We start from the raw sequence: 12,146 nt of genomic DNA on the forward strand, positions 1-12,146 counted from the left end.
CTGGGGTGCAGATGCCCTGCGCTGCCCTCAATGGGGCTCATTCAATTCGGTAACCCTTGTGCTTTATTTTTGGCCATGAGAACAATCACTGAGCTGCTTTCTCTGATCCACTGGAGGCCATGCTTACAGTCACACAGGAGGCAAAGATTACTATGGCCCATTCACTTCGGAGGAATTTCAGCAGCTTAGGAAAAAAGTGCACAAACAGATAAACCCCATCTGCTGCATAGGAATCCATGGTCTGCACTTCAGAACAATGGAGGACTACATTATCACGACTATAGAATAAATTCTTCACATACGACTAAGGGAAAATAAAAACTTGTCGCAGATATTGAAGTTACACAAAGAAACATTGAGACCCAAAAGAATAAAAGTCATGTATTTACCTTTCAGAAAGAAAGTGGCAAGAAATCTAGCCCCCCTGGCTCTATGAAGAAGGGAGTTTGGGCCAGACAAATTGAAGTGTCTTTTATAAGCCATCACTAAATTGAATTGTTTTCATTTTTAGACTGCTATTTCAAAACTGACCTCCTATTATATCATCTAGTTGTGACAATCAAGTATGTAAACAAAATTGGGTATCAGAAGGGCAAGATCTCCATCCCCTCCTTCCAAAACTAATATCATTCTAACATCGTCCAGGGTTGGATCTGGCCAGACTTGCTCTAGTAGAGCTGGCCCCAGATACAATTTTGTTTTAAACCATAGGCTGCAAGCTGACGATCTATGGACTCTCTTCTGCTCAGTGATGTATTTGTTTGGTCTGCACTAAGCTCTGAATCAACTGCCATCATGTATAACTTGAGAGATTTTATGAAATTCAGAAGTTCTAGCAGCATTCAGCGTGAGCTGAATCATGGATGTCCCTTATTCCACAGGGCATGTCCTGGTGAGCTTGTCACTGGGCTGCTTCACCCATTTGCATTAAGCTCCCAGGCCCTTTTAGGCTTTTGAATTTTCAACCCTGCTTTAAATGGTAAAGTACCCTCTACCCTGTACCCCCTGGTCCTGAGACCCAAACATGAATAGGGTGTCAGCTCTTTTTTGCAGGGCTCCCATAGTTTCCGACATCAGGCCTTTACTCTAGTTGCTGCTTGTACTGGCAATTGGAAACAGAACATCAAATAGCACTTCATCTAAAGCAGATGGTAGGCTTTTCCCTCTTCTTTATACAGGGGACCCTGTGCAGTTTCACTACAGATGCACACTTTAAAGTTATTGCTGTTCTATTGAATGGTGCTTCTGTCAGGGCACAGACGTCCCCAGCCTGAATTTACTGCCAACTGTAGCAGCTTCCTTGGAAATAAAAGTTTATAGAAAAAAAGAGTCAGGAAAAAATTATTTCTTCTAATTTCCAAGAGAAGTAGAATTTTTCCTTGCTTCTGTAATAAACAGAAACAAAGGACATAGAACAACACTGCCATTATTTGCATCTGGTGGTTGTTTCTGTAAAAAGTTGGTAAGTTTTAGGTTGTCCTTGGGACCCAAGAATTGTCTTTAAGTCTGGTTCACATTGCATTGTAGAGAGTGAGCATGAGTTGTTCTTTATGGTTTTCTACAAGCAGTTTAGCTGGACTGCTGTGACGTTATGTCTTGAACCAGGCAGCTATGATAGGAAATGTACTGACACCTCCCTGGTACCTCTTGTTAATATGCAGAGTTACTATGATTTAAGATCTCTTAGAATCTACCAAAGAAATCTAATCACTCAGGAGACCATTATATTATCTGATTTTACCTACTCAGAGGTACTTTAGTCCAGAGCCCTGAACACAGTGTTAAAACAAGGGAGACTCAGGAAATTCAGAAAGGGTATTTTTGTGGAGAACATCTCCACCTTCAGCTTTCAATCTTTCGGGGATAAAAGAGCCATAGAAGGCCGAGTGTGGTGGCTCATGCCTGTAATCCCAGCATTCTGGGAGTCTGAGGGGGTTGGATCACTTGAAATCAGGAGTTTAAGACCAGCCTGGCCAAGATGGTGAAACCCCATCTCTACTAAAAATACAAAAAATAGCCAGGTGTAGAGGCAGTGCCTGTAATCCCAGCTACTTGGGAGGCGGAGGCAGGAGAATCACTTGAACTCAGGAGGCAGAGGTTGCACCACTGCACTCCAGCCTGGGCAACAGAGCGAGACTATGTCTCGAAACAAACAAAAAAAGAGCCACAGAAAAAGGGGCACAAAGATGAGTCATGGACAGTATGGATATATATGGGTGTCAAACCAGATTTGGAATCCTTTCCTCTTCTATTTTCCCTCCAAAATTTCCGTTTCTTTTTATGGACCACAAATACACTGAAGTTTGAATTCACACAGCTTCACCTCCCTTGTCCATTTTATCTAATGCCAGTTAGATTTCTGTATTTTCCTTGTTCAGGATTTGTATAGAAAATTTGGATTTGCAGGGAGATAAAAATTCCTATGAATGGGGCAGCTAGATTATTTGGCTCTTAGCAGAGTTTGGAAAATGAGAACAAGTTGTTGTTACTTGGGTGCAACTTTTCAGCAAATCCAAATAATTCAATCCAGTTTATGACCTGAAGTTACTGCTTGTTGGTCTGAAAGCCTTGTCAGAGAGGTGCTCTCAGTGGCATATTTAATTTATACCATTTACGTTTTGTTGTCATTTTCCTGTTTTTAATTTTTTCCTCCTTCTTGATGTATTTTTTTTAATGAAACATCCCTGAGTGGATACAGTGCAACATCTGCATCAAGCAGTGATTGTCATTTATGAAGCACGACATGAGAAGCACAGATTGTGGATTTTTACTTTCAGTGCACACTTGATCATGAGTGTTATGAACATTTGTTAGTCCTCATGGGGAAGGAACAAAGTTCTGGGATTGCATGTACAAAATACCTTGACATGCAGTCATAGGAGATCTCCAAAGGGCAGCTTTTTAAGGCTTTTTACCTTGAAAATATGACTGGATTCTCTTTTAAGAAAAGGTTGGGCAACCGTAACTCAAACTAGAAATCTCTTTTCTCAACTAAGTGGGCTGAGTACGTCCTGGTTGCCATTGTTCTGTTCTGCTTCAGACGCTAGCTCTGTTTCCTCTCTCCCAGCTTCAAAAGGTCCATGCCGTCCCAGTGAAATGCTTACACTAGTGGAAACAACACAAATTCAAAAGCAGTACCTCCCAAGGTAAATGTGGGGAGCAATCTTTTTCCAATATCACCCATGGGAAAACAGGGGAAAAAAATTCTGAGCCACTTCATCAATTGAGCCAATTTAAATCCTCTAAGGTAAATTGGAGGAAATAAATAATTCCCTCTGCAACTGAGCAGGAATTAAAGGCTGACAATGGAAAACACTAGGCCAACAGAACAATGAAAACAAAGTTTGACATAAGTTCAAAGCTCAAAGGGAAACACCAAGTAGACACATTAAGCATTGCCTATCACAAGCCAATCATAAAACATACATTGCATTTGGAAACGGCTTGGTTTAATTGAGTGCCTTCCATTACCCTGTTTTCCTAGCAATCAGTAGAGTAATCTTTCCATTAGAAGGAAATATGACTCTGGGAATTAATTCTTTATACAAAGAGCTAGCAGGAGTGACATTTACACCAAAAAGAATTGAGTCCCTGTAGCAGCATAATAAGCAGTCTACAGCTGTCTTCTTAGAACCAAAGGTAATTTGGTTCAATGTAGTTAAATTAATTGAATATAACAGTAGTTGAGAAAGAGATTCATTATTTTAAAGCCTTTTTGTTTTTCCCCATTGGTTTAGAATTCATCAATCATGAGGTGAGAAAATGTTCCATTTTCTAAAAGAAAAAGTTGACACTGCTGTTTTGATCATCAGTCAGGAGTTCTGTGGTATCTTGGAGATGGTACTCAACCATGAGCTTCAGGAGAGCATAAGAGATTTTAAAAAAAAATCAAAGTTTCCACTGATGGAAACCTTACAAAGCAGGTGTGTGTGTGTGTGTGTGTGTGTGTAACAAGGAGAAAAGGGCAGTTCTTTAGGAGTTTTCATAATTTTCATTTAGGAGACCATAATTTTCATTGTCTTAGGCACAAACTTCTCTCCTAGCTTTTTTTTTTTTTTTTTTTTTTTTGTTCTAAGTTTTTTTCGGATCAGAAAATACCAAAGGTATAGGCCTCCAGGACACAGGCAGATCAAATACCTTGGAATATATGCTTTTCTTACGATTAATTTCATTGGTGAGTAGGTAGAGAAGTGAGAATTTGTGAAAGGAAGTCTAAAATTTTTGATTCTAATGTCACCCTTGTATTCTTTACTTTTAAAAGTTGCTAAAAAAAATTCTTTACTTTCAAAAGTTGCTAGGATAGATGGATGATATAATTTTAAATTACATAGGAATTAGTTTTGGCTTTGGGGCGTATTCATTCCCTGGAATAACACAGATTTTTTTTTCTGATTCATCAAGTTTTTGTTATATTTTTATATTATGGCATTTTACAATATGCTTCCCCCTTTATTGCCACTTTTCCTAACAAATGTATTAAAGAGAATAAATATAAAGAATTACTTCTTTACTTTGTGTCTTCTCTTTCCATCTGTTCTTGCCAAAACATCGTGAGACAGAAAATGTTTACATGAAGTGGCATTGTTGCCCTGGGTTCTGATTAATTCATTTAATTTTTCTAGAAAAAATTGCTGGTAGTCATAATCCACAGATTGTATTTTTCAGTTGAAGACACATTAAGCACTGAAATCAAGTTTCTTTCACAACTGAATATCCAAAAGAAAAAAATGTTTTTATGTGTTCTGGTGAAAAATAGAAAATAGCTACTGTTTGGTCAAAAAAGTCTTGGACCTTGCGATATTATCTGTGGCCTAATTCTTGAAACAGGAAAATGGCTCCAAATACTCTCCGCTCTCAATATTTACCATTTTGACAAGGCTTTGATGTCACTTTCAGAAACAGAGTTTGTATATAGAGGCCACACAGCGTGCTTATTCCTTTGTAGACTTATTTCTGAGTTGATACCGTCCTGCCATTGATTATAGATGAAAACTCTGGCTGGGAAAACAAAATCCTGATTGTCCAACATAAAGGTAACATATAACACAGAAGATAATTCATAGAAGAGAGCCTGACTGAACCTCCATTGATAGTAGGTATGGTATTTAAGCCACAGGGCCTGTGCATGTATAAGTAATAGTCATATATAATATTCTCACATATTATATACTTATTACATACATGCACAGTACTTTCCAAGACAGCTACAAATTCACACATGCATCAACTACCTAAAAACATAGAAATAGGTAAGCCTATTAAGTGAAATTTTCTTAAATTATATTTGAACAATCAACAGGAAAAGTAATCGTGTAAAGTACCGCTCTTTTCTTGTATGTATCTACAATAAAATTCTATAAACAGTTGTCTCCCAAAACATACCCGAATAAAATTAAAAAAAAGGATAACACCCAGTGTCCTATATTTGTATATTTATGATCATTTCAAAAACAAACAAACAAATAAAAGAGCCCCACTCAGGTGCATATTTACATTCTTCAAACTGTAGCGGTGAAAAATAATTCTATTAAGTGCAGGACATTCCTAATGTTGCAGTAGTGACATTTTTCTTAAGTCTTCATGAACACATTGCTTTTGTCTTAATGGTGATGCATTCCATGACTATGAGACAGTTCTCTTGTCCCCTTCATTTGCAGCCGGTGGCACAGTCAGGATTAAAGAGCTCCTTGTATAACGGAGGAAACAGTGTATTCACTATCTCTGGATGAGATTGCTTAAATACCTGCAGCTTCTCCCCGTGCAAGTTGCAAACTGCTGTGATGGTTGGTATCTTGGCTATTAACTGCAGAACGGAGAGACAGAGAGGGAGACAGAGAAGGAAGCTCATTAGTGCTCTGTCTGTGGAATCAGTGTCCTTTCTGGCCCCAGATGAAGGTAAACGGCTTTGGAAAAAGATGTTCAGAAAGAAAGAAGGCTCACTTTCAGCTTTTCTCTCAGAACAAAACAAAATAAAATGTATTCCCTCCCCACGCCATCTCCTAAAGGAAAAATAGCAAGCAAGCAGGACAGAGATCCCTGAATCATTGCTCTTAAATAAGTATGTATGAGAGATTTTCCAGTTTAATAGTTGTAAGTGGGTGCTTTGTAGGCAGACTACCTGAGTTCCAGAAGGGCTTAGTAATGGTGTAGCTATGACATTGTCTATGTCTCAGTTTTCTCATTCATAAAATGGGCTTACCAATAGTACCTACTTCACTGGGTGGTTGTGTGGACTGAGGGAGGTAATTCCTGTAAAAATGTTAAGAACACTGGAGATGTGAAGTGTAATTGTTAGTGAACATTATGATTACCCGTAATTTCCCATAGATTTTTGTGAAATGAATATTAGATTTTTAGCTTTGGAAGGTGACAGTATTTAGGAATGCACAACCAAACTGTATGAGGTGAAATCTAAGATGATCTGGACTGCTTGGCTATCAAGCTCTCTAACGCACTTGTATAGTGGCTCTCTAATCTGTTTCCACTGTAATGCACAATATGAAACACACAGAGAATTTGGGAGGTTCCTGGCACTTAGCTTCCTTAGGGAGGTGTTCTAAAAACGAGTGGAAGAATATCCACCTATAATTGTTAGGTTTTCATATATGTATCATGTAAGATACAATTTTTTGAGTTAAGATACCCAGAAGACAGTATTTTATAATAATTTAAATGCTGTATGGTTTTTAGGAGATGAACAATTCTAGCTATTAACATACTTATTTAGAACACTTCGAATCCATCATATATGTCAAAATTAGCTTAAACAAAAGTCATCGTGATTAAATTATGAAAGGTGTTCTTGTATAGAGAACACTCATACAAAAGAGAAGCATGATAGTTCACATAGCTGACTAAAGACACACTTGAGAGTGATGAAAAATACAATTAAACAAAACCTATCTTGTCACTAATTAAGCTCATATGTTCCCTACCCTGTTCAATAACAAGAATCCATTTCAGCCTTTGAAGTAAAAGAGGGAAATAATTAGTTACCTTGTGGTTTTTCAAAATCAGAAACTTCCACTCTTGCATCAACTTTTCCTTTAACAACTAATGACTATATAGCCATATTATGAGCAATTTAAAAATAGCATCAGGATTAGAGCTGTTGACACATTCAGTAAAGGGATCTAGAACATGTAAAGAAGTTTAGAGTTCAGACTTTCCAATCTTAACCATCTCCACGGCTGTTTAAAGACAGGGATAGAAAGGAAAAATACGGAATCTTTGTCTATAGAATGGCTGTTAAATTTTAGACTGAGAATCAAAACTCTCTCTCCAGCATAATGAATTAATTTTTTTTCCATTATTGATATACCACAATGAATTGCATGCCTAATATGTAGCCAGTGCTCAGCTAAACACCAGAATGCACAAAACATTATGGCTTTTGTTTGTAGTCTACTTGAGGAGACTGGTGAAAATAAGTTTACCATACAGTCAAAAACGGAAAAACTGTGGTGAGTGCCAAGGAAGAACAGCAGGAGGAAAAGTGGGAGAAAAGAGCATGCCCTGACTTGTGGCAGGCCTGGGAAGGTGCCCTGAGGAAGTGACATTGAAGCTGAGCTCTGATGGAAGAGAGAGCGAGCTAATTAGGTGCTGGGGCAGAGGGTATATAACATGCCCCAGGATCATGTGCAAAGATGCTGTGGTGCTTAGCACTCTGGAAGATCTGAAGGCAGTTCATGGTTGCTGGAGCAGTGAGTGGGTGAGGTAATGCCAGAGAGGTGGGCATGGCCAGATTATGTAAACCCTCATAGTTCACGTTATGTTCTCTGGGAGGGTTTTTAGCAAAAAAGAAAGATGATTCAGAGTCCCATTCTGAAAGACTCACTTTGGGTCCAGGGTGGAAAACTGTGTCTTTTCTATATTTTCATAGGTACAGAGTGTACAAGTGTCCACTTAACTGGAGCCACTTGGGAAATTATTCAAACTCTGTAACCAGCTGGCTCACACAGAAGGAGACTACAACAATTTAGGAACAGTTCTTGCACATTGTAATCCTCCCTGAAATAGCTGTTGAATGCAGAGTGGCTTTGAAAGCCACTGCAATTCAATCTGCAGTTGAATTGATGACGTGCAGAGCTCCTGAAACTTCCAGAAGCAACTCTATAATTATCGTCAGTCTTGTCAGTAAGAGTGACTGGGGTGCTTCTTAAAAACGCACATTACTGGGACCTACTCCTGGGGATTCAGTTTCAGTGAGTCTGGGTGAAGCTCAGAATCCATGTTTGAAACAAACATCCCCTGCAGACACTGATGCAGTGGGTTTATGGGATGGACTTTGAAAAACACTGCTTCGGAGGTTCAAATTTTATAAATTTACAACGGGTTTTCAAAATTGAAAAGTTGAGTTACAGTGGCTCAAATCTATAATCCCAACCATGCCTGAGGCTGAGGCAAGAGGATCACTTGAAGCCAGGAGTTTGATACCAGCCTGGCCAACATAGCAAGACTTTGTCTCTTAAAAATTTTTTTTAAGAAGTAAATTATACATTGAATTTGAAATAGTCCTGTGAACTAACTGTAAAGTTAGCTGCTTCTCAGGAGGCAGACATGGAATCTCACCTCTAGAGAGGAAAGTTTCCATGTGTTTAGAGCTATTAGTTTGGTGGGGGTCAAGTAATGAAATTCTTGAGTTCCCTGTGACACACAAATACTACATAGAAAGGATTAGTCTGTTGATAAAGAACATGGGCTTTGGAGTCAGGCTGCCTGGGTTTGAATCCTATTTTTGTCCTTTACAGCTATGTGATCTCGGGTAAGTCACTTAACCTCTTGGCTTTCTTATCCATCAGGTGGTGATTATAACAGTCCCTGCCTCAGAGGAAGGTTTTGAGGATTAAGTGGGTCAACAATTTTTTTTTTACAGTGGTGCCTGACACCACTGTGGTAGCTGTCATGCTTCCACTCCCACAGTCTGAGATATCTCACCTCCTTTTACGAGAGAAGGAGTCAAGGCCATGCTTTTCAGTCAAAGGGCATAGAGGGCAGGAAGCCAGCTTAGCTCTCAACAAAGCTCCAAAAGTGGAGTCATTAACCAAAAGTTAATGAACGCATGGCAAAGTCAGCCATTGATGTTTATTGAAATGAAAATGCAAAATCGTATTGATTTTTCAGTTTCTTATAGCAATTCCAGTAAGTTGCTTATTTACTAACTATGACTTATAAAGTAGAATCCTAAGTACAACAATTCTTGAAGCATTTTTCTGCTCCTTTAGTGACAGGGTGGTATGGGACATGAAATATATAAGAGGATGACTGAAACTCTTTTACCCTTTCATAGTTGTTCATTTGCCCTGGAGATATTTCGCTCTGTGTCTGGTTTCGGAAAGTTAATACGGACTCTTGCTCCATTCCTGGAAAAAAACTGGGATTTAAGAATCTGCTTCAGGACCCAGTTCTGCCTTTTATTAATGCAAATTGGATCTAGTTCCTGTTGCTCATCTGTAGAATGGGTCAGATGGTGCTTTCTGTTAAAGAGCACCCAGACTGCTTTGGTAAACAGCACCAAGAAGGCAGAGTTCTCCCAGAGTCCATGCTCTTGGAATAGGCTGACTGCAAGACGCCCAATCGGCTGTGGAAGCAGAAGTGCCAGCAGGGGCATCCATCACTCTGGAGGCATGGTGGGCCAGGAGGCCATGAAGAGGCGGCAGGAGCACTTGTCAGAGCCCACTGGTGTAGAGAGCAGCAGGCAATCACTTACTGCTCATTAATATTATGTACTGCAGCTGGGGGACCCCCATTTCAAAGGGAGCTCAGAGCAGCCTCCACAGCAGTTAATGGCTCAACAACTTTTTAAACAGCTGGGGAGGTGATCCAGAAGCACTTGGAGATGGAGGGGGTAGTCAATTTTAAATCATCGTGAAATTCCTTCATGTTTAAATAATCCCCATAACAGAAGTAGACAGAGGCTCTATAAAAAGGCATTTTCACACTCATCTCTTTCTTATGACAAGCATTTCTTATGAGAAGGGAGCTTTAGCTTATACCTACAGGGGTCTACAGGAAGAAAAAGCAGCTGTTTGAGAAGAGATAATAATCCTATGCTTCTCTCCAGAGGGCGGTTTTATGAGAAAATTCACAATTTTGTAACTGGTACATTTGATGTTAGAAAAATGGAACATGCAGAGGGTAAAACTAGTGATCTTGTTCATGTTGGCTTCCAGGCCATCAAGATGCCCTCCAACCTAAAGCAGGAAGCCAGCAATGGTTTGATCAAATTGGAAGAAGCTTCAGGAGCACTAATAAAAACAGGGCACATAAAGTGAAGCTGAACACGTCAATTTCACATGTCCATTTGATTTTCTTTTCTTCCCTTTTTTTTTTTTTTTTTTTTTGTTGAGCCAAACCTAGTTGGATTCGAATTATAACATTAAACTTGAGATATCTTTCCAGGTCATAAGCCCTGCCCCCACCATCCATCCTTTGCATCCATGTGGCAGTGCCTGTACTTTCTGCCCTGGGCATGGCTGACCAAAGTGGAAGTCGACCCTTGACTCAGCTGGGGTTGCAATAGGAAACCAGACTGAGAGTCAGCAAGTTACTTTCTAATTGTAGCAGAAACTACTAGTAACCTAAGGAGCAAAGAGCTAGCCCATTTCATCATGTGGATCAGGGATGCACAGAAAACTGGTACTCAGAGAGGGAGAAGAATGAAGTAGATACCTACAGAGAAAAGAGTGTGTAAGACGAAGAATTCAGAAGGCTTCCCAGTTCATTCTAGTACTTTCCTGATTGATGGCTGCATTTTTGACCTTGGGTTCTGTGAGATATTGCTTCATTATTTATTTTATTTTTATTTTTTATACTTTTCCTTAACCTAGTTAGAGTTGATTCCTGTTACTTGTCACCAAAGAGTCTTAATGAATACATCAACTTGCGATTTGCGGAATGAGAACCTTCCTTCTGATTTACAGACCATTAATCTGATGGACAACCCTTGGAATTTCTGGATGTTGTACCTATAGTATGTGCCAGCAAACCATAAACAGTTAGAATATATTGACATAATCTGGCTTCTCACTGGACTTCCTCGAGGAAACCACCATGTGTTATTCACCATTGTCTCCTTGCACCTGGCCCGTAGTACCAATTCATAATAAATGCAGGTTCAAGCAGAAAACTGTCCCAGGAGAGAGCTAGTTTCTTCAGTCTAGATTTGAAATTTAAAAACTTAAGGGATCTGTTAAACTGTTTTCTATAATTTTGTCTATTCTTGGATTATTTTAAAGTATATTTACTGTTGGGAGGAAGCCTGAGGGGGGCTTTGGGGATGCTAGTTTTACCTCAGCAGCGGTCAGACTATGCTAACTTTGTGTTAATTCACTGAGGTGTGTATTTCCAACTTGGGAACTTTTTACTATGTGTGTTATACTTTTTAAAAGTATAGACATTTTAAAGTATATAAAAAAGTCCTGACCAAATAGAAATGGGAATGGGGAGGCTAAAACCACAAGTCACATCATCTGGGTAGGGGCTCCTCAAGTGCTGATTAGATAGTTTGTGCTGTTCAAGATGAAAGTGAACCCAATCCCTAGTCCCACCTGCTAAAAATTCTAATATAACACCTAGTTTTTTTTTTTTTTTTTTTTTTTTTTTTTAATGGAGTCTTGTTCTATCTCCCAGGCCAAAGTGCAGTGGTGTGACCTCGGCCCACTGCTACCTCTGCATCCTGAGTTCAAGCGATTCTCCTGCCTCAGCCTCTTGAGTAGCTGGGATTACTGGCACCCACTACCATGCCTGGGTAATTTTTGTATTTTTGATAAAGATGAAGTTTCATGATGTTGGCCAGACTGGTCTTGAACTGACCTCAGGTGATCTGCCCACTTCAGCCTCCCAAAATTCTGGGATTGCAGGCATGAGCCATTCATGGCGCTTGGCCCATTCATTATTAATCATAGTGAAGTCTATTTTGATCTCAATGAGAGAGCAATAAAAATCACTGTAAATGACCTTTTGCAGATTTCATTGATCTCTCAATTAGCTTTTGGTCCATAGATTCCATCTACAAATCAACATGACCGTTTTTCCTAAATCTGAAGGATAATGCACTCCCAATGTGACCAGAAATGATTTCTTTCAAGTACAATTTCAATTAACGTGCAAAATATGGTTTTTTAAGCCTTCTATCTTTTAAACTT

General features: G+C 39.2%; 2 protein-coding genes across 15 annotated transcripts in view; one reads left to right on the top strand and one right to left on the bottom strand.

Annotated features, from left to right (window-relative positions):
* Window positions 1-12,146, top strand: part of TRPM6 (transient receptor potential cation channel subfamily M member 6) — a 375,800-nt gene that overhangs the window by 226,304 nt on the left and 137,350 nt on the right. The window lies entirely within an intron of this gene.
* RORB (RAR related orphan receptor B) overlaps window positions 367-12,146 on the bottom strand; it is a 189,987-nt gene continuing 178,207 nt past the window's right edge. The window contains exon 10 of the mRNA XM_039461506.2: window positions 367-5,803. Coding sequence (XP_039317440.1) covers window positions 5,648-5,803 — 156 coding nt within the window. The 3' untranslated portion in view covers window positions 367-5,647. The remainder of the gene's footprint in view (window positions 5,804-12,146) is intronic.

Source organism: Saimiri boliviensis, chromosome 2 (assembly GCF_048565385.1).
Source record: "Saimiri boliviensis isolate mSaiBol1 chromosome 2, mSaiBol1.pri, whole genome shotgun sequence".
In the NCBI taxonomy this organism is placed as follows: Eukaryota; Metazoa; Chordata; class Mammalia; order Primates; family Cebidae; genus Saimiri; species Saimiri boliviensis.